The sequence below is a fragment of the Tauraco erythrolophus genome, chromosome 2, assembly GCF_009769465.1.
Source record: "Tauraco erythrolophus isolate bTauEry1 chromosome 2, bTauEry1.pri, whole genome shotgun sequence".
Classification (NCBI taxonomy): Eukaryota; Metazoa; Chordata; class Aves; order Musophagiformes; family Musophagidae; genus Tauraco; species Tauraco erythrolophus.
Window position 1 is genome coordinate 112437437 of NC_141466.1, and position 26767 is coordinate 112464203.

The following is a 26767-nucleotide window of genomic DNA, read 5'->3' on the forward strand; positions in this document are numbered from 1 at the left end:
AAATGCTGTGACAGTTGCCACAACTCAGTGCCTCTTTCCAAGAGAAGAGGAGAACAGGGAACCTGATGGTTGTGGGTCTGAGAAGAGAATAGGGAGCCTGATGGTTGTGTGTGTATGTGTGTCCCCTTTCATGTAGGCTGAATGGATCGTATGAGTCTCTCTCTGGTGGCACCACCACCGAAGGCTTTGAGGACTTCACTGGTGGAATTGCGGAATGGTATGAGCTGCAGAAGGCACCACCCAACCTCTTCAGAATCATTCAGAAGGCACTTCAGAAAGGTTCTCTCCTTGGCTGCTCCATTGACGTGAGTTAGCAGGCTTGTTGCTGGACACTCAGCTCTTGCTGTGCGTGCAGGCAGCGACGGGGCAGACCTGTGCTCCATCTGCAGGAGTTGCACGAAGGATGCTGGTCCCCTCTGCCTATGGTTCTCTGCTCTACCTTGTCTCTGGAGAATTTGACCCAAGAGTGTATCCCAGGCACGTGCTCTTCTAGGGGGTTAGATTGAAATGCAGGCTTCGTTAGCTCATGTGTAGAAGCTTGTTGTCTCCTTCATGTTTCTTCCTCAAGACCTCGAGCTTTTGCTGTTTCATAGGTTTGTGGTAACAAATCCTACAGGGATCTCCTTACGAGTCCTGATTTATATCTTTGTCCTTAAGAAGGCTGTAGCTTGGCAGTGGGTCGGTGCAGGCTGAGTGAGTTTGGACAGAAAGCTGCTGCTAATGGCTCCTGCAGTCAGATACTCAGAGATGGCAACCTCTGTCCTTGCTATAGCCTGCTTGTCGCACAGATCGTACTAAAATGTTCCCAAAAAATCTGGGCTCTGTTCTTGAAGCAGGGAGGTTCGGACTGTTGCCAGGCTTTTAAAAGGCTTTATAGGAAAACACGTTGTCAAAAGCTGAACCTGCATGGGAAGGAAAAGAGGAACTTTGGCCCTACCTGCAAGGATTCAGCATCGCTTTTAGCCTTACTTAAATGAGCCTAAGTATTGTTACTGTGATAATCACCCTACTCCCAAAGGAGATTACATCTTAGTTATGTCTAAAAGGAAGGTAAGCTGTTTACAAAAACTCCATTAATAACATAAATTCAAATGTTTCCTCCCATTTTTCAAGTTAAATCAGAGTCACAGCAGAGGGAAGCTTCACAGCAGGAAAAGTACTTGGTTAATGTCAGCGTGCGACTTCGCAGCACTTTTTGAGGCCTGTTTTGCCTGTTTGCGTTTAGATAAGAATCTGACATCTGGATTTTTGCCCTGGAATGATACAAATCTCTTGTTGTGGGGTGGGGGGGAGCGGAATATGTTCCGGTTTTGGTAAGTGCTGACACTTTCTGTGTTGTAAACTACTTAGTAGTGAGTTTAGCCCTTGAAAAAATCCTGTAAAATCTTTCCTTCTCTTCTCTGAGAGGAATAGGGACACAGAGGTTAAGTGTTACACGGAGAGTGCACTGCCGGGCAGTAATAGGGAATGAATTGACAGCAGGAATCTTGCCTGCTTGATCCCACCCTTTCCTTTTTTTAAGCATCAGATATGCTTGTTTAAAGCTCACACACTTTCTGAAATGGTGAGAAGGCAATGACAACTGTGTGTTTCATAGAGGGTTAAGCATTATTACAGCAAGATGTCAAGCAGAGTCACTTTCTGGAAAGAAGTGGCTTTTCTCTGCAGTGTTTGTAGGCCAGACTGCCCGAGTAATGTAATGGCTGCAAAAAAGTGAGAGGTATGCCTTCAGGTATGAACAGCATCCAAAGTGCAGCCTTTCCCCTTGCTTCCCTGCATGGCAGGTCCCAGGGTGACGGTGCTGGGGAAAGAAAGCACCCACCCCGCTGTGGACCCAAAGGACGTGTTTCGACCTTGAAGGAAAGCACTGGGGCTTGCTGGACCTGGGGGCGATCCCTGGTGATACCTGGGCAACATCAAGCCGGTCGCCCCGATGTTCTTCCAGGTCCCTTGAGAACACGGAGTTCATCCCATGTATCCCCTTTGTACGGCATTTGGAGATGCATGAGAGGGTGTGACCACACCAAGCATTTCAGAGCCAAGAGGGAGCTTTGCTCCAGTGCAGGACTTCTGGCATGCACCCCATGCTGTGAAGGTGGGCCCTGGAGCTCCAGCACCACCGCACGTGCTGCTGTCCCCTCTCCCTGCACTCGTTGCTTCTGTGCAGCAGCTAAACCACCCCTGCAGTCTCCCAGCCAGGATAAAGCTCCATTGGACAGGGAAGCTTTGCTCTGTTGGATCCCCTGCCACCCTGGGAGCCACGCTTACCAACTTGCTTTGCTTCTCCAGATCACCAGTGCAGCGGAGACGGAGGCGGTCACTTCCCAGAAGCTGGTGAAGGGACACGCGTACTCAGTCACCGGAGCAGAGGAGGTAGGTGCGCCGCTCCAAAGGGGCAAAATGCAGTAAGTTTTGTGCTTAGCCAGGGCCATGGCAGCTGAAAATTCATCTTCCACCTTGCAAATTCTCCAGACTCACCCATTTTGCTGAATCAGGTTTTGAGTGAAGAAATACCAAATTAGTTGCTGTGTTTTGGATAAACACAAACTGGGCTTTTTGGGGTCTTAAACAAAAAAAGCCTTTTTTTTTTTTTCTGTGAGCACGATGCTTATGGAAATTTTCCAATGAACTGGGTAGCAAGAAGCCCTGTGCAGAGGAGGGCACCCTATCCTCTGTTGGTGGTGGAACCCCTCAAAACCTTTCTGCATAGTGGGCTGCACTGTACCTTAAATGCACAGCAAGATGTGCAGAGACGTGTGCCAAGCAAAAAAAAAAAAAAAAAAATTGTTATCCCTAAATGCCTGCCGAGCAGTGCCTTTCAGCAGGGCTTGGTGTTCAAGCACAAGGTGCCGGTCCAAGAGCAGGTGACTGGCGAAGATAAGACATGTGAGAACAAAGGAAGCAGATCGTGGCGTCCTTGTATGTGAGCAACAGACTTTCGGTCTCTTCAATGATAAAGGGTTTCTGAAATAATTTTTGAAACTTCAGAGTGAGGCATAGAGAGCTGCGTTGAGGTGGATGCTGCTAACAGGCAAGTTTGTGTGCTTGTGTTTGCTCCTCTGCTTGCAGCAAAGAGGGAGTTGTTTGAACTTAATTCACAGAGGCAGGACTTAGCCAGGCTTTTCCTTTGGAAATGTGGGCAGGCTTTGTGCAGATAGTTCATCTCAGGCACTGGGGTATCGTCTCTGGACTCTGCACTGCCGCTGCTCCGTGCTGTTTTCTCGACTTTGGGCTCTAGAGGTGCACCAGCTCCTTCCTCAAATTAGTGCCGTGTGTTCTCTGTAAATACTGAGTGTTCCCACTGAACCATGCACAGCTTTGCTTGACCTGGACTTTGTGTGTGCAGAGATCAGCAGATCAGAAGCCAGGGCTTGGGCGCAGTGCGAGGAGGTGCTGTCATGGCAGGGCTCGTGCCATGGGGCGTTCTTGTGGTCAGAGGGGTTGTGGCCAGGCTGAGGATCCCACCTTTTGTAATAGGTGCAGTTCAGGTTATATATAGGGAGGGAGGAAAAGGCATTTGAATGTGAAAGGACAGTTTATACACAGATGACAGCTTTAGAGAAATACCCCCTTGTACCTGCTTTTTGACAGTCCTGTAGCAGCTTTACACTCCCTTTGCTTGAAATCCTATCAGATGTAACTTTTTAGCCGCACAAAACAGATGTTTTGGTTATTGTGAGCTTTGATTGCACCAAAACCTTCTTTGGGAGGCTTGGATGCATGAAGCTCGTGCAAAATCATTTTTGCTTCATGTCTTTTGGACCAGATGCGTGTGTGTTTGTGTACATACACCTTAGTGTTTGTGTAGTACTGAGATACTCTGTCATGTCCTTCAATTCCCATAGAAAAGGTGGAAGGGAGCACAGTGCTGAGTCCCCGGGTAATTCTCCATACGCTTCTGATCCCATCAGGTGAACTTCCGAGGAACTGTGCAGAAGCTGATCAGAATCCGAAATCCCTGGGGGGAAGTGGAGTGGACTGGGAAATGGAACGACAAGTGAGTCGATGACTTGCGCGTTGCCCGTAGGCCTTTACTGCAGGAGTGTGATCGTGTTTCTGCTGTCACCTTTCTTCTCCCTCTGGAAGTCACATCTGGATGTGATGTTCACTCTGAGCTGTTTAACAGGAGCATCCCACCACTATCATCTCCCAAGTAGGCGTCACAGCACATGATGCCTTTCGTACAAACACCTGCCTTCGTGTAAGATGCAGTCATTTGGTTAGTGGCTCCTGCAAGCCTCTCTGTAGTTTCTGCTTCTTTAACAGCCCGGGTTCAGTGGTGAGCTTCTGAAAACTTACTTTCTAAAAAGGCTTTAAAAATCCATTTGTGTCATTAGCAATAGAAGCCAGAGTTTACTTGCTTCTGTGGCTGGGCAGTATTTATTCTGGGTCTTGCTTTTTCTAAAATAAAGCTCCATCTTAGTCAAGGAATTAGCACTTTCTGCAAGTAAAACTCTCTGTCTGATCCTTACCTTGGATGTTTAAGAAATGAGGTATCAAATATCCCAGGTCCCTGTGTTTTAATTCTGCTGTGGTTTGAGAGCCCTGGAGCTGCTATCAGCAAGATATTGTGGAGTATTGCAACTGTGCAGGGCTGTAAGAAAGTGAAATCGTGGTGCCGGAACAGCTACATTAGAGTTTAACCTTTACTGCGCCCTGTAGTTGATGTGGGGTTGTCTTTCAGCTGCCCAAACTGGAGCGGCGTTGACCCTGAGGTGCGGGAGCGGCTCACCAGGAGGCACGAAGATGGGGAATTTTGGTAAGTAGCACTGGGCTTCCATTCAGGCCGAAGGGAATGTCTTCTCCTCTGCTTTTTTCACACAAAGTAACTCTCCCAGTAGACTCTCCAAGATGAGTGAGCAAATTCACCCCAAATCCCAGTGCTAAATCGCAGTGGGAGGATAGGCAAGGTGGTTGTATAGAAAACCTGTCCGTTCTAAGGAGACGTTGCTGGTGGCGTTGTCTCCCACAGGATGGCGTTCAACGACTTCTTGAGACATTACTCCCGCCTGGAGATCTGCAACCTGACTCCAGACACCTTGGCAAGTGACAAGTACAAGAAGTGGAGCCTGCTGAAGCTGGATGGGAACTGGAGGCGAGGAGCCACCGCAGGGGGCTGCAGGAATTACCCGAGTAAGAGCGCGTGGTCACCGCTGTGATGGAGGAACCCTTTGGACTCAGCCACTTGTACTTGCTCTGGGAGCTGCTTCTGGGTACTTCTGGGAGCTGCTTTGGAGTAGCCTATGGAGCAGCAGGACGTACCTGGGATATCCAGGACTGATGTCCAAAAAGTGCAAGTGTTTGGGAAACTTGGCTCCCTGGTGAGGATCTAGTTGTGGATATAAAGGCTGGGAGGGGACTGTTAGTTTTGCCTTGTCACAGCTGGTTTTGGAGGTCAGAGCCGCATCTGTCCTAACCAATGTATATATCAGCACAGCTGCTTTCAGCCTCTGAGCCGTTTGCATAAATCCACTTTCCAGACACTTTCTGGACGAATCCACAGTATTTAATCAAGCTGGAGGAAGAAGATGAGGATCCCGATGATCCCGAGAGGGGCTGCACTTTCCTCATTGGCTTGATTCAGAAGCACCGGCGGAAGCAGAGGAAGATGGGAGAGGACATGCACACCATCGGCTTTGCGATTTATGAGGCAAGTAAGGCCGTACAGGTGCATGGGAAGAAAACTCTCTCACCCTATAAATGAGATGGAAAGCCCAGTCTGAGAACGGCACTATCAAAACTCAGCAGGGTTGAGTTGGACACCAGCTGCAGCAAGGAAAATTCCACTTAGATTCTGTTTAGAAAATTATCCTCCACAATAACAGTGGTCAAGCACAGGGACAGGTACCCAGAGAGATGATGGAATCTACGTTCCTGGAGATATTCAAACCTAGTCTGGACAAGGTCCTGAGCAGTGTCATTAACTTTGATATTGGCCTTGATTTGAGTAGGGGGTTGGACCACATGACCTACAGAGGCCTCTTCCCACCTATATAATATTGTGTGCTTCTAGATAGAAGAGCAGAAGAAGTATTTAAAAATAAAATAAAATAAAATGCAGAAATCCAGTCTGAGCTTCACTTTTCAGGCTGAGGTGAAAAGCAGCAGAATGAGATCAGCTGTGGCAGGGATGTCACGCTGGCTGGGAACCCAGCAGCAGAACTGGCCAAAACACCTGTAAAACTCATTCTGCTGAATAAAGGGTCAGAGACACTTCTGTGGTAACTCCTTAAGCAGGACATTTTGTTCAGAGCTGCAAAGCAGCGATGCTTAACTGGTAGGGAAAATAGGAATGATGATTTTGCCTGCAGGTTGCTCAGCCCCTGCCTCCTCTCCTGGTGGCGGAGAGGCCAGAGGGGCAGGAGGGTGACAGAGAAAGTGGAAAGAAATAGAGAAACTGAGTCCACAAAAAACTGTCGTGGTAGGCTGCAGGGCAGAGGGTCAGCAGAAAACCATGACCAGCCTGGCTGCCCTGTGCCGGGCTGTGCCCGCACTGCCCCGGGGGAGCCCCACCGACCTCCGGGATGGAGTTGGGAGCAGAGCCAGCAGTCAGCATTGGGTGAGGTGGGCTCAGCGCTCGCCTTCCCCCTTGAGCTGACTCTTTGGTTTTTGTTTGTTTGGGTTTTTTTCCATGAGTGTGGATGTACTCACTAACCAGCAGTGAAAAGAAATAGCCCTGGAGCCTCCATTCCACAAGCAAATAACTCTCTCCTTTTTTCCTTGCAGGTGCCCCCAGAGGTACGTAGCATGCAGTGGTGGTCAAAGTACGGACTTGGGGCTGAATGGCTTGTGGGAAGAAACGGTTCAGAGGGTCCTCCTTCACTGCAAGACAATGTTGACTGTGGAGAGTCTAAAGTTAGAGGCTGTTTATTCTGGAAGGGGCCTGGAGCCCGTGTTGTGTTTCCAGAGCGTCTTGGGTTGGGATGAGAACTCTCTGTACCACAGAAACTACCAAAGCTTTTCTTCCACGAGTCTTCTCCCAGCCCAGTTCCACACCTGCTCCCCCAGAGCACAGCTGCGTTTCTCAGGTTTGCACAGAGTTCATGCTTGACACACAACTAATATTCCAAGGAGGCGTTTGTTTTCATTTCCCTAAGCACTGTCTTTATTGGTTTCTCTCTGTGTCTACCTGCAGGTAGCTAGAGCATGCCCTGGGGATCAGAGAGGGGTGTGCAAGGCAGCGATGCCTCTGCAGTGCAGGGCAGTTCTGCAGATGCCTCTGAGCTGTTGCTCCTCAGAGGAGCGAGTGAGGTTGAACAAAACGCCAGGATAACCTCATTACGGGGCTTGCCGTACCTGCAAGGGTGCATGCAAAGCAGCTGGGGCATCTCCCGGCTCCTGAGGCTATGCTCAAACCAGCTGCTGCCATGTGAAACTTGGTTTCATCAGGAAGGAAATGATGCTGCCAGTTAATTAAATTTCTTACATAGCTTTTGAGTGCTTTAGCAGTTCTCCATGAGCTGCTCGGCCTCACTCTAGTGGTCCAAAAATCTGATTTCCATAAAAAACAGACTCTACAGTCCCGTGACTTTTCTTTCTCCCCTAAAAGGTGGAATTTTATCTCCTGCCATGGCAGCGGGTCAGACAGGTTTTGCATTCTTAAAAATCCAGGAGGATGGGAAGGGGGAGGTTGCTGAACCATCCACATTCCTGATGTTTGTTTCTGGAGCTGAGCTAGCCCACCTGTAAGACTCTGAGCAGAAGTTTATTCTGGAAGATTTTACACTCTAAATATGCTTTTATAATGCGTAACGCTTATTTTATTCTTGGAGGCCTCCATAGGTGGGGTCTCTTCTTTAGGGCAGCCTGACCTCAGAGGCAGAGCTGAGCTGCAGTACCCTGGTGGCACCAGCTCTGGAGGCCAGAGGGACATCAGTCGTAAGCCATCTTGTTTTAAAGAAAAATTGGTGGAAAAATTTGCCAAAAGTCTACACGTACCCATCATCATCTGCAAAACACAAATGTGAGACCCAAATGATTTATTGAGATGATCTGCAAAATACGTTTGCACCCACAGCTCAGGAGTACTGTGGTGGGATGCGCCCACCCATTTCTCTTTCCTCTTTCAGTTCTGTGGAACAGACATATTTTTATCCCCCCTCCCCCTGCCACCTAATTGTCATATCTATTATATTTTTATTTTTTTAAATGCAAATACATGCAAACTGCTGGGTTTTCTTCCTTCTTTCTTTGTTTTTCCTAAGTTTTCTGGCCAGACAAATATTCATCTGAGCAAGAACTTCTTCCTCACCAACAAAGCAAGAGAAAAATCAAACACCTTTATCAACCTCCGAGAAGTGCTGAACCGGTTCAAGCTCCCTGCTGGAGAATACATCATTGTGCCCTCGACCTTCGAACCCAACAAGAACGGGGATTTCTGTCTGCGAGTCTTCTCTGAAAAAAACGCAGACTCCACGTACGTAGCTTTTTTTTTTTTTCGTAGTCATGTAAGAGCGGTAGGGGCACGTGGGCGATCTCCGGCTCTGCTGCCTGGGAACACACTGATCACAACAATGGATCTCACGCCTTTGAGATCAGGCTGGAAAAAAATTCAAGATGCTTGCTCAATCAAATGATACCTTTGATAAAATTAAGATGGGTTTTAATGGAACTCCATTAAACAGTGGCTCCAACCACACTGTTAGCTTTGAAGCCATGAAAGAATTTAGACATGTCGCACCTTAAAGAGCAGCTGGGTGAAGGCCTTGGGAAGGGATGTGGGGTCTTTTGTATTGAGTTCCCTAATTCAAAGCTAGCAAAAACCATTCTACTGCTCTGAAATCTTTTGTTGTGTGTTTCTGTAGCGGTGAGAAAACAGGTTTGCCAGCTGTGTGAAGGCACATTCTGCTTTTGATGGGCCCGTGGCAGTGCTTGTGCTCCATCCGTAGGTGTGATGCTCCCACAGCAGCTGGGGGACAGCGTGAAATGCTCCTCCTCCGACTCTGGCACGTCCAAATGACTTTAAGACAGTCACTTTTTGCAGTTTTAAAGGAAAAAAAGAAAAAGGGGAGGGGGGGGAAAAGCTACTAGATAAAGTTTGATTTGCACCCGAGAGCCTGGTCCTGGGCTGAGGTCTGTAGGCAGTGGCACTAAGAGACCCAAAGGGTTGCGTGTGACCCAAAATCTTGTCTGTGGCTCTGTGGGACGTTGCACGGTTTGTAATGTGTTTTGAGACTCTTGTTACCATGGCTGGTAAAATACTGCTTTCACTGGTGGTATGCATGTCTGTGGCTGATTAATCCAGTAATTTGCAAACACTCGTCGTTACTCCCATCATTTAAAGAATCTCTCTGTAACCAAAACCTGAAGCAAGGGCATCAGAAAACTGAGTTGTTTTGGGTTTAATACTGATTTTTTTTTTATCTTTCTAGGGTTATAGATGATGAAATTGAGGCCAATTTTGAAGAGGTATATCTTAAGTTAAATATTTTTAAGTGGAGATAATTTTCTTGTAAATAAGTGGGGTTGGGGAGCTCTGTTCCCTGTGCAGGGCAGCGTTTTTCTATAGGCATTGTCAAGAGCTGTTGTCCCACTTTGGAAACAGATTTTTCAATATCCATAGTTGAACGTCCAGCAAATGGAAACATCGTAAGCAATAATGGAAACACGTGTCGTACTTTATCCAGAGCGGTGAGCTTGGCCTTCCCGGGTAGAGGAGATCAGGTCCTCTCTGCAGAGCTAGCTGGAGCCATTGGAAATTCCCTTTGCTCTGCAGGAATCCCAGAGTGCAGCCGTTAGCCATAGGTGTGTTTTTAAGTAGTGGCTCACCAGATGTTTAGTCTTGCTGAAGATGCTTCACCTACTAAGGCATCTACCACTCCATGTGATTTATTTCTTTTTTTTTTTTCAAGATAAGAACTTATGTTTTGCTTTCTTTTCTTTAAATGATAACATCTAATAGCAGCAGCAGCAACAGTGAAGTTCTGAATTTGGTAGTGATTTTTTTTTTAAATAAAGTATTTTTATTTTATTTTATTTTTAGTAAAAGCCATTGCAAAAGTTCTTAATTCCTGCAGTGTTTGCAATGTCAGCATTTTGAGGTGCCCCTGAAAATAAAACTGATTAAAATCAAAGTAAAAGCCTACTTTACCCTCGACTTTGCCACTTAAATTTTGTTTCGCTAGGAACGAGGGAATGCATTAAGGCCTTCTCAGGCAGAAAAGTTCCTCCTTTCCATATTCTCTGTTTCTCTCTCTTCTAGACCGAGATCAGTGAAGATGACATTGAACCAAGCTTTAAAAAGCTTTTTGGACAGCTAGCAGGAAGTGTGAGTATCTGGTTTTTTTAAGGACTTACTGGTAGCATGCGTGAGTAGGTAAGGGACGCCTCGGCCCCAGCGTGGAGTTTGATGCTTGTGCTGAGTCAGATCTCAAGCTTGTGCCCAATCGTGCATGCAGAAATCTGTGTAGTTACCCGTCCGCTTACGCAACAGAACTGTGAGCGCTCCTGGCAAATGATCTCCACTCTTTGAACTACAGGCTTGGCTTATATCTTTGCAGGTCCCTAATTCCGTCCCTTGGGCAGAGCATTTGGTGTCTGTGCGTGCGGGTCCCTCTGGGACACAGCGAGGGCTGGGCTGTGTCTTCTCCCCGGGCTGCTCTCACCTGCCCGAGGGCTCGGGCAGACCCCACAGCCCGGCCTGATAATGCACAGCAGGGCTGGGCTACTGGGAGCGAATGGTGGGGAGAGCTTACCACTTGCATTTCCTTCCAAGGGAAACCAGAATTCCAAGGGATGCTTGAACTTGGCCATCTCACCCAAAGGAGTCAGAGGTTGTTTGTGAGGTGGTCTGCAGCTCCCAGTGAACAGAATAGAATATTTCAGTTGTTCTCCTCTTTTCCACAGGATGCAGAGATCTCTGCCTTCGAACTGCGCAACATCTTGAATAAAGTCATGGCTAAACGTAAGTACCTTCCTCCAATGGTGGCTTCGGTTGGCCACCAGCAGGTTTCCAGCGTGGCTATGAGAGCACAGAGCGCAGCACTGGCCTGGGCAGAGTCAGACCCCTGGGCTCTGCCCCAGACCTGCGGCTTGGCTCTCTGTGTAGCCAAGGCCATGTCCCATCTCTGCTCCTTCCGAGGGCTGAGGAAATACTGGGGCTGTGCCTGCGCTGAAGGTGTGTTTCACAGGATGTGTGCTTCGGCAGGGTGCGTATGGGTGCCTTTTATCCCAGCATCTGCTACTGGGAATTGGCTGCCGGGAAGATGGACGGATTTGATTAATGCTTGATAATAATCAAGAGAAGGTATTGCTGCTACTTTAGTGCTGAACCACTCGGGATTCAACCAGTAGCCCAGCCAGTGGTCTCTCTAATGACGAGGAGAAACTTTGAAACTCTGGGCTTCTTTTTCTGCAAAGTGATTGAGAGCTTGGCTCTGCATTATTTTCCTTTCCATTAAAACAGTGCTCAAGAAATAAGTGCTTGGAGAAATAAGTGTCTCTTTAATTTCCAGAGGGAAATCTTAGCCAGGTAGCTAGGACTGTCTTGTATGTCTGTGTGCACCAGCCAGTTTGCAATGGTGTATTGCTGATTGCCAGGGCTTGATTTGATGTTCTTCCCTTGCATGAAGCTACCCACCACTGACCTCCATAGGTCAGAAGTCCGTGTTGTTCAGAAAAGTCCACCCTTGTTTTTGCAAGCAGACGGTAAGGGCAGGAAAGCTTTATCTGTCTCTTGTTTCTGTGGCACACCTACAAACTAGACTAACTGGGCTGTTCGCTTGGAGAAACATCACAGCTAACTTTCACCCTAAGTCTCTTTGTCAGGAAATCAAAGAGGGCTGCCTATTAGCATCCATTTGCCTGCTTCAGTGCTGCATCTCTCTCATGCAAAACAAGGACCGTCCTATGACCAAGATGGCCAAGAACCTTGTAATTCTTGCTTGTGTGTCCTCCCACCTGAAGCACTTCCTTGCTGGCAAGTCCTGACCCCACTGACCACACCTGTAAGTGAGCGTTGCCTCCTGTGCTGCTGGATTGGATGCACAGGAGTTGTCAGAAGTCATAGCTTACCTCCAAGGGGGTACCTAAGCAGGTACAGCAACCGTTTTCCCATCCAGCATTTGAGGGAATTGTAGGACTATCTGTACACAGGTGTCCTGACTACAGCTGTACAGGCACCACATCCTCCACAATTAGTATTGCATCAGGTACTTGCCAGATCCCAAAGGCTTCAGATGATAATAGTGATTCCCAGAGCAGGAGGCAGGCATCCCATGCCGCTCACTGTGCTCATCTGGCAGCGGGTACAGCTGGATACCTGTTCCCAGGGGAGGATTTGAAGCAGGCAGTGGATTTCATAGATTTCATAGAATTTCTAGGTTGGAAAAGACCTAAGAGATCATCCAGTCCAACTGTCCCTAATCCCCTGTTAAACCGTATCCCTAAGCAGTTCATCCACCCTTTTCTTAAACACATCCAGGGATGGGGACTCAACCACCTCCCTGGGCAGCCTATTCCAGTGGCTGACAACCCTTTCAGAGGAGAAATTCTTTCTAACATCCAACCTGAACCTCCCCTGACTAAGCTTATACCCATTTCCTCTTGTCCTATCACCCATCACTAATGTAAACAGCCCTTCCCCCACCTCCCCACCATCCCTTCTCAAGTATTTGTAGGCCATAATCAGGTCTCCCCTCAGCCTCCTCTTCTCCAGGCTAAACAGCCCCAATTCCCTCAGCCGCTCCTCCTAAGTTTTATTTTCCAGCCCCTTGACCAGTTTAGTCGCCCTTCTTTGGACCCGCTCCAGGAGCTCAATATCTCTCTTAAAGCGAGGGGCCCAAAACTGGACACAATATTCCAGGTGCGGCCTCACCAGTGCCGAGTACAGGGGCAGGATCACTTCCCTGTTCCTGCTGGTCACACTATTCTTGATACACGCCAGTATCCCATTGGCCTTTTTGGCCACCTGGGCACACTGCTGGCTCATATCAAGCCGGTAGTCAACCAACACCCCCAGGTCCTTCTCCACCAAGCAGCTCTCCAGCCACTCTTCCCCGAGCCTATAGCGATACTTGGGGTTTTTATACCCCAAATGAAGGACTCTGCACTTGGCCTTATTAAAGCTCATGCCATTGGCCTCAGCCCAACGATCCAGTCTGTTCAAATCCCTCTGAAGGGCCTCCCTACCCTCGAGCAGATCGACACAGCCTCCCAGCTTGGTGTCGTCCGCGAACTTACTGAGGGTACATTCAATCCCCTCATCCAGGTCATTGATAAATATGTTAAACAGAACTGGACCCAGCACTGAGCCCTGGGGAACCCCACTGGTGACCGGCCTCCAGCCGGATTTAGCCCCATTTACCACCACTCTTTGGGCCCGGCCATCCAGCCAGTTTTTAACCCAAAGGAGGGTGTGCCTATCCAGGCCTGCAGTTATCAGTTTCTCAACCAGAACACTATGAGAAACTCTATCAAAGGCTTTACTGAGGTCAAGGAAAACTACATCCACAGCCCTTCCCTTGTCAACCAGGCGGGTCACCCTGTCATAGAAGGTGATCAGGTTTGATTGGCAAGACCTGCCTTTCATAAACCCATGTTGACTGGGCCTGATCACCCGGTTAACCTGTATGTGCTCGTTAATAGCACTCAGGATAACCTGTTCCATGACTTTGCCCGTCACCGAGGTCAAACTGACAGGCCTGTAGTTCCCCGGATCCTCCTTCCGCCCTTTTTTGTAAATGGGGGTAACATCCGCCAGTCTCCAGTCCAGCGGAACTTCCCCAGTGAGCCAAGACTGCCCAAAGATAATGGACAGGGGTTTGGCAATGACATCCGCCAGCTCTCTCAGGACTCTCGGGTGGATACCATCAGGCCCCATGGACTTGTGGGCATCCAGCCGAAGGAGCAGATCCTTGACCCGTTCCTCTTCGATCACAGGAGCTTCGATCTGCTCTTCCTCCCTGCCCTCAGACACCATAGGCCGATAGGATTGCTATCAAGTAACTAGCAGGTGTAGATCACAAACAACGTAGAGCACTAAGCGTGCGTTATGTAGAAGCAAAAAGCACACTAAATTGAAAAAGTCAGCTTGCCAGTTGCAAAGGAAGCCACTGATGACACAGAAGCAAATAAGGGCTGAATATACACTGGTTACGGAGCTCCTGAGCAATTTAGGAAGGTGCTGTGGTACAGCATGCAGTGCTAATCCTGCCTTTTGCTCTTTCTTTACAGGCCAAGATATTAAATCTGATGGCTTTAGTATTGAGACGTGCAAAATAATGGTTGACCTGTTAGATGTATCCTTTAAGGCTTCCTAGATAATATTCTTGTGCCTGTGCTGGAGTAGGTAACCTACTGCCTTTGCAGTGCTGGGTCCATACTGATGTACTAGTAACTCCTGAGGTGGAATCATAGAATCATCTAGTTGGAAGAGACCCTCAAGATCATCAAGTCCAGCCATTCACCCTGCACTGTCAGGGTCCCTAAACCATGTTCCTCAACACCAAATCCACACAGTTTTTAAACACCTCCAGGGATGGGGACTCCACCACCTCCCTGGGTAGCCTGTTCCAATACTTCACAACCCTCTCTGTAGAGGAATTTTTCCTGATATCTAACCTAAATTTCCCCTGGCGTAACTTGAGGCCATTCCCTCTCGTCCTGTCATTCATAACGTATGAGAAGAGACCGACCCCCATCTCCCTACAACTTCCTTTCAGGTAATTGTAGAGAGCGATAAGGTCCCCCCTGAGCCTTCTCTTCTCCAGACTAAACAGTCCCAGCTCCCTGAGCCGCTCCTCATAGGACAAGTTCTCTAAACCCTTCACTAGTTTCGTTGCCCTTCTCTGAACCCACTCCAGCACCTCAACGTCCTTCTTGAAGTGAGGGGCCCAAAACTGGACACAGTACTCAAGGTGTGGCCTCACCAGTGCTGAGTATAGGGGGACAGTCACTTCCCTGCTCCTGCTGGCCACACTGTTAGAGAGAAGCTGGTTTTACTCTGGTTCCCTGAATAAAAACGGTAGCCCTTGCCATTGCTGCTGACCGTGGCACATGTGTTCTCCTAGGCAGTGGGAAAAATCCATTTTCAGACAAGACAACCTGCTTTGAAGTCTTCCCAGCTGTTGCACGTCCTGGTTTAGCTGGAGACAGTGTGATGTTTGTGCTGGGAAAAGGCACCTGGCTCTCAGCATGGGGTGGATTGCCTTGGCTGTAGAGTTTGAACATTGCATTTCACTGCTTTGTTACCTGGCTGGAGTTGGTAAGGGCATAATAAAGCCATGAGAATTTAGCAAATACAAAATGATGCAAACAAATACAGAAACCAGAGAGTGTCCTGGCTTCTAGGAGCTTCTACTCCTAAGAATAAGGGCAGAGGTATAGGGTGAAGGATTCAAGTGTAAGAATAGTTGCGTTCAGCTTCTCCGTGCAGTGGGAGTTGAATTGCATAGTCAGAAAAAAGAGAATGTTACCAAAACAGAATGATGCTGTGCTATAATTTGGTGTAAAATACGGCAGTCCGTAGGGACTCATTAGTGGTTTTGGGGTGCAATGCAATGACCAGGTTCTTTTGTTAGCCACTTGTGCAAGAACTTAGGTTCTCCAAATAGTAGGCCTGGTTGTGGCTTTTCCTGTTTATAATCCAGACTTAGGACTCATGCTCCTATAACTGCAGGCGTTGAACTGACAATGCAGAACAAAATGGCATCATTGTGGCTGTTTTATACATCTGTTGAGACGATAGGAGGAACAGAAAGACCTTGTGAAATTATCATGGTTTAAATGAATAAATCCCCTTATGGATCTAGAAGGACAAGAACTCTTGGACAACAGTAGTGTATTCAATAGGATGAGTCCTTCAGAGAGAACTTGCATCCTTTTCTTAATTGCAATATTATTTTTTTTAAAAGTATTAAGTCACAGCTGCCCATGTAAATAAACCCAGTACAAGGAGGGGAAACCCTTTTCCTTCCTTCCAAAGAGATTCCCTTAACTCAAAGAAGAATGACGGGAGTGGTAAACTGGGACTGAAGGAATTCCACACCCTCTGGACAAAGATTCAGAAATACCAGGTAAGATGCAAACTTTTTGGGTGAACGTGCAATCAAACATGGAGGTGGCTGTAGACTGATTTGTCTCATACGATGCATACCATCACGCTTCCCAAAGCAGGGGCTCCCACTTCAGCTCACGATGCATTTTGTGTCCTCAGTTTCCCAGGCTTTGTCGCTCGGGGCCCAGTGGTGTGACAGCTTCAGCCTGGGCTGAAGGAAAGGCTGCCTCTCTTCCTGCCTCGCTCTCTGAGGGGTTTTTGGTTTAACTCACCCCCAAATACGTTAAGCCTTCCCACTTAACAGTGTGAGTTTGGTGGTGTTCTTGCCGCTTTGGTAGCAATAGTACCATTTTGCAGAGGTGTTCAGGGAATTCTCCGGAGTTTTTATCCTCTCTGGCTGCTGCATTGAAAAGACTTTACTTTCTAAAGCCACTTTTACCTGAACTCAGGGTTAAGTACCTAGTCCTTCAGACCAACATTACAAATGCTCCTAAGCAATGTGCAGGCTGCATTTCAAAATGTTTGACTTCTGACAAAAGCCAAAGCACGTTTTGAATTATTGACAAGTTTTGACTTTGGGTTTTGTGTTCTGCAGAAAATTTACAGGGAAATTGATGTGGATCGATCTGGTACCATGAATTCGTACGAGATGAGGAGAGCGCTGGAAACAGCAGGTATTTACATCGATCTGTCTCTTTTTAGGATTATATCAGTTTCAAGCTGGGTTGATAGATGGTCACCAGTCTCCTGTATATCACCTGTAAGTTGAAAAATCCTGTGTTCCTAGAGCTGAAAGGCCTCCATATAATCTAGATGCTCAGCCTGGGCTCTTGTCTTTGAGATGCTTTCAGTGTGCCTGCATGGCAAGACACTGCTACACAAAGGAGTGACAGGTTTGCAGTTGCTTTCTTTAGCGACCAGCTTTTGGAAAAGCACAAATAACTGCAACGATCTAGTCTTGTGACAGCATACTGTTGTCTTTCAGTGAGTCTCTCTGGGTATATGTGGGTTTGGCATAAGCCGGTAAAGCCGGGATCCTGTGACCTAGGGAATGGAAGTGGCTTGACCAAGGGGTGATGCTCACAAGAGCTTTAAAGAAGAGTCAGTTTGCTACTGCAACTACTGAAAAGCAAATCTGAGTTATGGCAAGCAAGGGGGGGTATTGCAGAGCCATATGATCCCAAATTAATTTACTGATCTTCTGGGGCCATCTTAACATCCACGCTTGGGCTCTCTGGAGCTCTCTTTTCTTCTCACCACATAAGACGAGGCAGCATTTATTTTTGTCCCAAAGTTTAGATACTCTTTGGAAATAGAGAACCATTTGCCCACAGAAAGCCACTGCTTCATCTCAGGTCTTGGTGGGCTGAGTCTGGCAGGGAAGGACCATGAGCTGGAGCAGTTGGCTGTGTCCCTTGAGAAACAGGAGTACATACATGGAAACACACACGGCAGGAAGCACACATCACCTAGTCACAGCTCTAAATCACTCCAAATACAGAAGGGGTGTTGGGAGTTTCCAAAATGGAGTAAATACTTTTAAACTTGGAGAATTTAACGAAAAGTATCTGAGTTTCTGGAGGCGTATAAGGTTGAGGGTTTTTTGTTGGTTGGAGCTTTTTGCATTCTTTTTCTTCCTCTTTTTTAAATCCTTGGCATTGTATTTGTAGGGTTCAAATTGAACTGCCAGTTACATCAAATCATTGTGGCTCGTTTTGCTGATGAAGACCTCATCATTGACTTTGATAACTTTGTCCGGTGTTTGATCCGACTGGAAACCTTGTTCAGTGAGTGCAAGCTTAATAACCAGAGAAACTCTGTTGCTTTGTGTTTTCAAGTCTGGGATAAGTTATTCAGAAACCTTTGTACTGGAATCAAAGTGACTTCAAAGCTGAGCTATAAATCTGGCAACCTGGTCTGCATGCTCCTCCTAGAGCTAGGAATCAGCCTTTCAGGCCAGGTTGCTGAACCAGAGCCAGACAAGTCTTCCATGCAAATGTTGATTAAAATTAAAAAAAAAAATCTAAACACTTGTAGATTAACAAATAATGTTAATGTTGCAGACTGAACCATTAAAAATGTTCTGTCTCCTTCTTGGACACAAGCATGCAATGACTTTAGAGCTGCCCTTTCTGGTTTGGGGCTTAGGCTGTTGTCGAATTTTAGACTGTGGGACTAAATTCCTTTTTGATCCTGAAGCACAAGGAAGGGAAGGCTTTCCAGTTATTCCTATATTCATGCTTGCTATCATCTCTCTCCTGCTACAGAAATGTTTAGAAAACTGGATACTGAAAAAACTGGAACAATAGAACTGAACCTTGTTGATGTAAGTACGTTTAGCTCTAAAACGCTTGTTGTCTTTTTTTTTTTTTTTTTGCGGGGGAAAGGGTTTAACAGTTGAGATTGTCCTACTCCATTCTGAACTGATTATGGCTGGTTATATGTATTCACATATATGCTGGATCTATATAGCCTGTGAATTTATAATGTTTTTATAAGCAGTCTTAAGAAAGGTTACCATTTTTTAAGATGTACCTACATCACATTGTGTGCTCTAACGAACAGGCCAGGTTACTTTAACCTTACTGGCAGAAATTTTGGCTGATACGGATGCAAACTTCTTCCCTGCCTTTTCTGGCAACAACAGGGTAAAACCTAGGTGCAGTAGTGACTCACGCTACTGCCTGTGCCTGCTTCTTTCTGCACCATGCGTGCCCTGTGGAAAGGACTAAGTTAGGAGGAACCTACCCTCCCACATGCATTCAACTTGCTTATTACCTGAACATAACTCATGTCTGGACCTAAACGAGGAATGTGCACATCATCCCAAAACTCTTCTGGCTTAAATGAGATAGATACAAATTTAAATCATTCAGGAAAGATTCTAAAATTACTTCTGTAACAATAGACTTTCCGCCTCGTGCTGGAAATGGGAACATGAAGGCTTCCTACCTACAGGTATTTTTATTAAACTTAACCTCGAGCCGTTTTCCTCTCTCTCCCATTACAGTGGCTGTGCGTTACTGTCATTTGAGCCATTGACATCAGCTCAAGCCACCTCAAAACCAGCAAGATCAGGTGAAGATAATCAAGCAAACATACGAGTAATATCCCAACATGAATGTGCCTTAACTTACACATGGCAAATTTTGCACACAGTTGGAAGACGACTCTCCGATCTCCTTTTCTGGGTCTGACAGTTTTTACATATCCTCAGTACAAAAGCTTTAATTTAGTATAAATCCTTACTGCAACTTTTGAAAATACTGCTTTGCTAATCATAGAATGGTTTGGGTTGGAAGGAACCTCAAAGATCATCTAGTTCCAACCTCCCTGCCAGAGGCAGGGACACCTTCCTCTAGACCAGGTTGGTCAAAGCCTCATCCAACCTGGCCTTGAACACTCCCAGGGATGGGGCAGCCACAGCTTCTCTGGGCAACCCGTTCCAGTGCCTCACCAACCTTAGGGTGAGGAATTTCTCATTCCAACAGGTCCATGTCCTTCTTATGTTGGTGGCCCCAGAGCTGAACTAATATATTTGAATTTAAGGTGTTTTACATGACTTCTGGAAGAAAGCTCATTATAGCTTTACAGTCTGGTTCAGTAAGTGCTTTTTGAATAACCAAGAGCTCCATCCTACGTATCTGAAACTAGAAAAGGGGCAGCGTTCCATCTGTCTGAATACAGGTGTTTAGGTAAGATATGGGTCCTTTGAGTGCTTTCTGTCAAGCCCAAGCATTATTCTGGTTAAATATTCATTGAAGATGTTGAGGAGCAAGTACAAGAGGACAAGTCTTTACCTCCTGACCATTGATGTGCCTGTAGCAGGAGGCTGTTGGCAACCATACTCTTCCAAGAGAAAGCCCATGCTCTCAGGTGGAATCTTGATTTCCTGCCTCTTACTTATCTTCCTTTGAAATACAGGAACATATTTAAATAAAAATAGTAGAAATAAAGTTTGCAACACTTATTTCTTTTGCAAATAAGCACAGTTTTTCTTAGAGATATATCATCACAGAGTGTATGCAGCACTTTTAGTGTCAGGAAGAGAGTATGTTACCTTTTAAGGGGAAAAGAGTATTCGGGAGCTGACTGGGCACTGACAGACACTCTGGCCATGTCAGTTAATGAAATGCTAGACAGTCTGATAATCTTTTAAAGTATCAGATAAAGTAACACTTGGAAAACTAACGGTTTCCAAGAAAGATAATTGATCCTATCTACCTCATACACAACCTATTAAAATCATGAGGCTGTGAACATGAGCAGATTGTTGCTTCAGGAGTTCTCACTACTGCTGACTGAAGTTTACCCACATGAGCAATTGTCCTCTTTCCTACAAAGAGTTTATTGTATCTATGGGCACCTTTTCAGAAAGCAGTAACGATTTACCTCATAGGAAAACATAAGCTTGAAGGGTGAAGCACTTCATAAATAGCCTTAAGGAAAGATTTGATCCTCTCTATTAAATAATATTCACTATCAAATGATTATTCCCAACTAAATAGATGTAAAGGATAATTCCATGGAAAAGGCTTTATCTGGAAAATACTTGTACCAAGTTGTTTGTTTGTTTTTTTCAAGTATGTCACTTAGCTTTTAAGGTTAACAAAGGTTATGTTCAAGTAACAGATTCGGTTTAATTTTAAATGCAGAAAGACTGTCTTGAATGAACTGGGGAGGAGGGGTTCAGTTTAACACAGAAAGTGGCTGAATGTTAGCATGATGTAGAACAACAGCGTGTCTTACCATTAACGTTTTCAGATGGTCCAATAAAAACTCAACACTGAGACTCAGAGTTAAGAGGAGACAAAAGTTTAATGGTATCACAGTCAAGTAAAAACAAGTTAAGTTGTCAAGAACTACAGAAAGTTTCTACACTTAGTTTTCAAAGTACAAAATACAATAAATACATGAGGCTCTTTGTAAAAAGAGGAATCTAAAACTACATTGACTGTTACAGCACATAATATTTTGAGTACATGGAATTCCTAAGATGCTACAGCATTTTTAAAAGTTATTGCTTAATGGATTGGTCACAGGGTTGTCACTGTTCAGATGCACTTCTGTTTAGCTCCTTTAACAAACGTTCTGCTTCCAGCAATGAGCATTTGGGTGCTGTGCACGTACTTTATTGTAATTTCTCCCATCTGGAAAAAGCCTCGGGATAAATTTGGACAAAGCCAAATTGTCTGTTTCATCATGATTCCTTCAATGGTAAATTGAAAAGGTCCTTGTATTTAATGCAGAAAAATGTGAAATTCTTTTCTGCCATGTTTGACGAAATCAGAGCAGGTACTTGAACACAATGGCTTGCTTAGACCAAAGGCAGCAGAATCTCATTTGCTTGTAAGCATTATTTCATCTTGTACAATGCCCTCATCCATTTGCTAATGCATCAATCCTTCATTTGTTTCCAAAGCACATTCTTCATAGCTTTCAAATTACTTTGTCATTGAAAAAAAGTCTCATGATATTGGAACCAACACAAAATGATTTTTTTTTTTTTTGTAAGTCATCCATGATTAGTACTTCAAGAACCTGGTTTCTGTACTGCTTCATGCCAAGCTTCTTTGTCTAGGTTTAATCCTTGGATACAGCTGAGGGTAAAATAGAAATGAGATTTGAAATTTTAGTGCTTTAAAAGGTTACTTTTTTAAAAACAAAAAAGAGAAACCTCTCTTTGGTGCTACAATTCTAATGTAATCTCTAGTAGGAAAAGCATGGTTATCAAAACACCCAAAGCACTAACAAATATAAATTTAGTATTCTTAGGCAAGCTTAAAAAATACAAACCATGTCAGTACAAAAGGAAGGCATTGAAAAAAATCACATACTTCAGTACCTTCAGCTCTACCCAGATGGGTGGGCTGGGAAAAGCATGTGGCTTTGTAAGTCAAGAGACTTTTGTGTTCAGTGAACTATGAGATTTCTTCCCAGTTTTATAAAGGAAGTAGAGAGGTATTAAAGTCTGTTTTGCTTTCTCTCTCTCTGAATGCCTATCAGCCTTTACAGATCTATAGCTTTGGGCAAGCTGGGAACATCTGGCTGCATAAGGACCATGGAACCACAGGAGCTGTGCTTTAGTTAGTGGGTAGTGGGTGGCCAGTTAAACTCATTTAACTGCCCAGCAGTAAATCAGTAGCTGCCACCCTCTGGCCCTCGAGCTGTGCGCTATTCACAGTCTGGCTACACGCAGAGGTACAGAGGCTGCCTCAGATGCAGGGTGACGACTGACAGGACACAGCTCGACACCGCACGCAGCAGCACTGAGATGCTTGGGAAGCTCTTGGCTCCCACTTGCAAAGGGCTTTGGGAACAACTAGTGTTCTGCAAAGTGTGGCTACTGGCATATAAAAATAGAAGGATACACTCCATACTATTAGGAAAAACGAATCCTCTGTGCTCTAAATAGTAATGTATGTCTACATTACATCCTGGGTGTTTTTAGCTAAAGTTCTCCTTAAAGATGCCCTTTTCTCTCTCCAGCTAGATTCTGGCTTTCTTATTTTTCATGGTCAGCTAATGATTTAAGAGAAGACCAATAGCTTCACCCACAGGGTTTGTCTCAGCCTGCTATGACTTCACCACTAGTCAGTCAGTCACAGCACCGTAACACCTGATGGTATTCAAAAGATTTTGTTTAGTATGAAGCAGAAAGTATTTTGACAGTATTCTCTTATTTGCATTCGCTTTTGGAGCTCTCGCACAGCTTAGGGAGCCAGTGAGTCACTAAGAAGGGTAGAGTACTGATGTGGATAATTTCATCCTTGTTTTTATTCAGTGCACCTAACTGCAAAAGGATAAAGCAGCCGTGATAAAAATACAGCTTCATATAAGAATATATCAAACTACCAAGCATTTGCCTCTACGCTGAGTATCTTAGCCGAGATTTCAGCTGCTATGTTAAGAGTCCAGTAATTGCTTTTGAGAATGACCACAGAATACTTTGGTAGCGGTACCAGCACAACTGCACAGACACACAGAAGTGTAACAGTTAATGTGGGGCCTGGGAAGTTTTCCCCAAAGGTCTGTTTGGATTGTTGTACTTAGAAGGATAAGTCATGATTCTCAGTCTGGGCTGTGTTACCTTGTGCTTTTTAGTACCGAAGCACAGATGCTCCTCATGTTCTTACACACCTGTGCTCAGGCTGAGTGCACAAGCTGATGAAGTAGCCACATGCACAATTCACCCTGGAGCAGGAAAAAAAAAAAACCCTGCCATTTCTGACCTTGTTGTACAGTGCTGATGGCTGCCCTCAGTTTAGAAAAGTTTACATTTGGAAAGGAAAAAAACACTTAGACTTAGAAGTACTATATGTTAGGGAGAATTTTACAGCTCCTTGTGGATAGGGCTGACCTGAAAGCAATACAGAAGTGAAAACTGATTTTGCATTAGATACAGTCACCCTGCAAAATGTAACCAGTTTAAGGATTATCTGCATGAGGAAGGAGGTTCAGCCTCTTTCAAGCATCATACATCAATCAGCTAAAATTCATAGCAGTTAATCTTTAGTACTGGCAGAACCTCTTATCTCCAGCAGCAAGGCAACTGGATATGTAGAAAAAAGCTTAATGGAATTTTTATACATGTGCCCATCTGCTATGGTTTTCTAGCAACTCAGCCTTGAGGAGGAACACAGCGACACAACTGAAAATGTTATTTGTACACAGTTGCTTTTAATAAAAGAGGTACAGAAGGTGATAAGGAGAGGCCATTAATTTAAGGCCTTTGACTTATGATTAAAATACTACTTAAAGCTCATAGGAGAAAACAAAGATCTGCCTTTATTTGGCAATGTGATATCTGTCTCAACACTAGGAAAAAAGACAACCATAGAATTTTGCAGTGTTTGTCTTAAAACTCTCTGTGAAACCATCTTGGATCACAAGGTGCACTGTGTACATGCACCTGGACAGGGAAGGACTCGTGACTCATTCTTCGCAAAATTTTCAGTTCTCCAGGGCCTTGGTGCCAGTGTATCACTTTCTAAAAGGGGGAAACCCAGTTCTGTTCACATGCTCAACAAAACCTTACGCACACACCATGTTCAGATAAAAGTTTTTTTTCTTCTCTAAGGTGGTGAGACAAGGTTCGTATCAGAACCTGCTATGTATAGCAGGGTGGTAATACATGTTGTTCTTATTAATATAATCTGTGTTAGGTATCTAAACAGAGGGTGTTAAGCTACTCTGCCAAGGTATTCAACTTCCCAAATGAATAAATGGAGAACGTCAACTCTTTCCCCTTGACTTTTCAAATTGCACCTAACCTAGATGCATGAGAATAATGCTGTGTATATTCCACATAGTGGTGTGTGTTATTTTGACTCTGGAAGTATCAAGGACTCACCCCTAGCAGGTTGCGAGGAACATAGCCTTCCTTGTCATTCAGCCGTGCCCACCACCACTCAATTTCATCTTCATCTTCCCGGCGCAGGATTGTCATGCAGTCTCCTTCTTTAATCGAGAGCTCATCGTCGTTCTGAGCCTCATAATCCCAGAGTCCATAAATCACACCTTTGTTCATTATCCCCATTTTCTCCTGGACTCCTGCAACATTAAAAACAGAGCAGCTCAAAAAAAAAAAGTTCAAAAGAGAAGAAAAAAAAAAAGGAGGGGGAAAAAAAAAAGAGAACAGTTGGAAAGACTACTGTACTCTTTCTGCAGAGCAGACCAGAAAACAAACCAAAAACTACCAGCCACCTCGATTCCTATCACACTTAGCACCTTGTTGTCATCAGCCTACTAAAAGCCCATCCTGGAACTGGTGGCATTGTAAAGTTAGCCCTTGCACGCAGCAGATAAGATAACCTCATATTTTTTGAACACCTGTAAGGAAGGAAACGGGGAGACCAGCACTGATTGATAAAAGATTTTATTTTTGTACTAGCATTCACGTTTCCTAGACCTAAGTGATGAGCAAGAAACACTTGTTTGTACTCTTCGCTCATCAGTAATCTCTTTTCTGTCAAAAGGAAGATAGCAATACCTGCTTATGTTGACCACCATTGTAATTTTAATGCTTGAGGTGTCATTTGACCCTTTGCCACTTTATTTCAGAACTTTAAACCAAGTTGTATCTCAGACCTAAATCTGAAAGATTTGTTTGCTACCCACCAGCTACTTTCGGTTAACTCAAGCACTTCTCAGTAGTTCTTAATTTCCTACCATTATTTTAATTTTTTTTAAACACTGACTTCAGAAACAGACTTCTGTTAAATTGTTTCTGGACCAAGGTGTTTTGGAGAACATGCATACGTCTTGCAGACATTATTTAGACTTGATCATTTTGCAGCTGTAGCCAGAGATGAAATACTATTCTTGCTGTACACACTCCTCAGCTTCTAAGCACCAAACCAGAAAAAAGTATCTTAACTGGTATACAAGCTTTCTCTTAGGTAATTACTCCATTTTAAAATACTGAATCCTACTAGGATTTTTTGTTTGGTTTTGCTATTGCCAGGAGCAAGGAGTATGTTGCACATCCCATCGCAAAACCTGTCATTTCCCTTTCCATCTCTTACCTACCACAACCTATTGTATAGGATTCTTACCTACCTCTGCTAAAGGAAGCATCTGCTCAAATAAAGTTCTTTATTTTTGCGTACCAGTTCATCCTGCAAAATTAAATTTCTTGCACTGCATGCTTAGTTCTTCTTAAAGAAACTCTCCCCTTGCTTTGCATTTGGTATGATTTAATGTTTGGCAAAAGCTGTGCTCTGCACCCATGTGAAAGGTAAGACTGAGCCCTGAACATCAAAGCAAACAAAGAGAAGGTTCACACAACTGATCTGTTTTTTTTTTTAAAAAAAAAGAGTGTTAACAGTCACACCAGGGTAGCAGTGCAAACATGCTCTTAAAGACAGCACAGGTATTAAAACTCAGAAAGTGAAAATGACATACTTAAGCAGCATCAGACTTGTCATTTAATCAATGCTACTAAAGGACTAGTGGTTTTATTTAAATGTACCTGCACTTGATATTCAGAAGGCTCCGGGGTGATCTTATAGTAGCCTTCCAGTACTTAAAGGGGGCCTACAGGAAAGCTGAAGAGGGACTTTTTACAAGGGTGTGTAGTGATAGGACAAGGGGAAATGGCTTTAAACTGAAAGAGGGGAAATTTAGATTAGATCTAAGGAAGAAATTTTTCACTCAGAGGGTGGTAAGGCACTGGAACAGGTTGCCCAGAGAAGTTGTAGATGCCCCATCCCTGGAAGTGTTCAAGGCCAGGTTGGATGAGGCTTTGGGCAACCTGGTGTAGTGGAGGGTTTCCCTGCCCATGGCAGGAAGGTTGGAACTAGATGATCTTTGAGGTCCCTTCCAACCCAAACCATTCTGTGATTCTATGATTCAATATTGTGCATCATTCAGAACAAAAAGGGATTAGGTGAATCAATGAGTTACACTAAGGTTTCTCACCTAACAGATGAATTTAGAGAGCCAGGTTTTAATGCCATATCTGTTCTGGGAACAGACAGATACACATCCCCAACATTCTTTTACAGCAAGAAACAGATTTAGCCAGTGAATGAATTTCTTAACTATAGGCAACCAGAAACAGTCTTAGCAATAGGATTCATTCCTAATGGAACAATATGGAAATTTGACAGCAGAACAGCCAGTGTATCAAGAGATACCTTAGTTTCAGTGGGTTCAATTTGAAAAAGCTGGCAATAAGGCAAAGCCTTACAGTCCTTTCAGGATCCACTGAGAAGTATCTCATAACAAACAAACAAAAAATCCCAAATCCAACAAAAAACAGTATCAAGT

General features: G+C 44.9%; 2 protein-coding genes across 2 annotated transcripts in view; one reads left to right on the forward strand and one right to left on the reverse strand.

Annotated features, from left to right (window-relative positions):
* LOC104376259 (calpain-2 catalytic subunit) overlaps window positions 1-19056 on the forward strand; it is a 30262-nt gene extending 11206 nt beyond the window's left edge. Inside the window, exons 5-21 of the mRNA XM_086629720.1 lie at window positions 137-305; window positions 2290-2373; window positions 3912-3997; window positions 4685-4759; window positions 4973-5133; window positions 5481-5650; window positions 6727-6738; window positions 8205-8416; window positions 9372-9408; window positions 10202-10267; window positions 10846-10903; window positions 14173-14237; window positions 15945-16013; window positions 16590-16668; window positions 17665-17781; window positions 18262-18320; window positions 19005-19056. Coding sequence (XP_086485846.1) covers window positions 137-305; window positions 2290-2373; window positions 3912-3997; window positions 4685-4759; window positions 4973-5133; window positions 5481-5650; window positions 6727-6738; window positions 8205-8416; window positions 9372-9408; window positions 10202-10267; window positions 10846-10903; window positions 14173-14237; window positions 15945-16013; window positions 16590-16668; window positions 17665-17781; window positions 18262-18320; window positions 19005-19028 — 1543 coding nt within the window. The 3' untranslated portion in view covers window positions 19029-19056. The remainder of the gene's footprint in view (window positions 1-136; window positions 306-2289; window positions 2374-3911; window positions 3998-4684; window positions 4760-4972; window positions 5134-5480; window positions 5651-6726; window positions 6739-8204; window positions 8417-9371; window positions 9409-10201; window positions 10268-10845; window positions 10904-14172; window positions 14238-15944; window positions 16014-16589; window positions 16669-17664; window positions 17782-18261; window positions 18321-19004) is intronic.
* Window positions 19057-20854: 1798 nt separating this feature from the next.
* The window catches only part of TP53BP2 (tumor protein p53 binding protein 2), a 34867-nt gene continuing 28954 nt past the window's right edge, over window positions 20855-26767 (reverse strand). The window contains exons 16-17 of the mRNA XM_086629729.1: window positions 24348-24547; window positions 20855-21594 (exon numbers count right to left, since the gene is read on the reverse strand). Of these exons, the coding sequence (XP_086485855.1) occupies window positions 21553-21594; window positions 24348-24547 (242 nt within the window). The 3' untranslated portion in view covers window positions 20855-21552. The remainder of the gene's footprint in view (window positions 21595-24347; window positions 24548-26767) is intronic.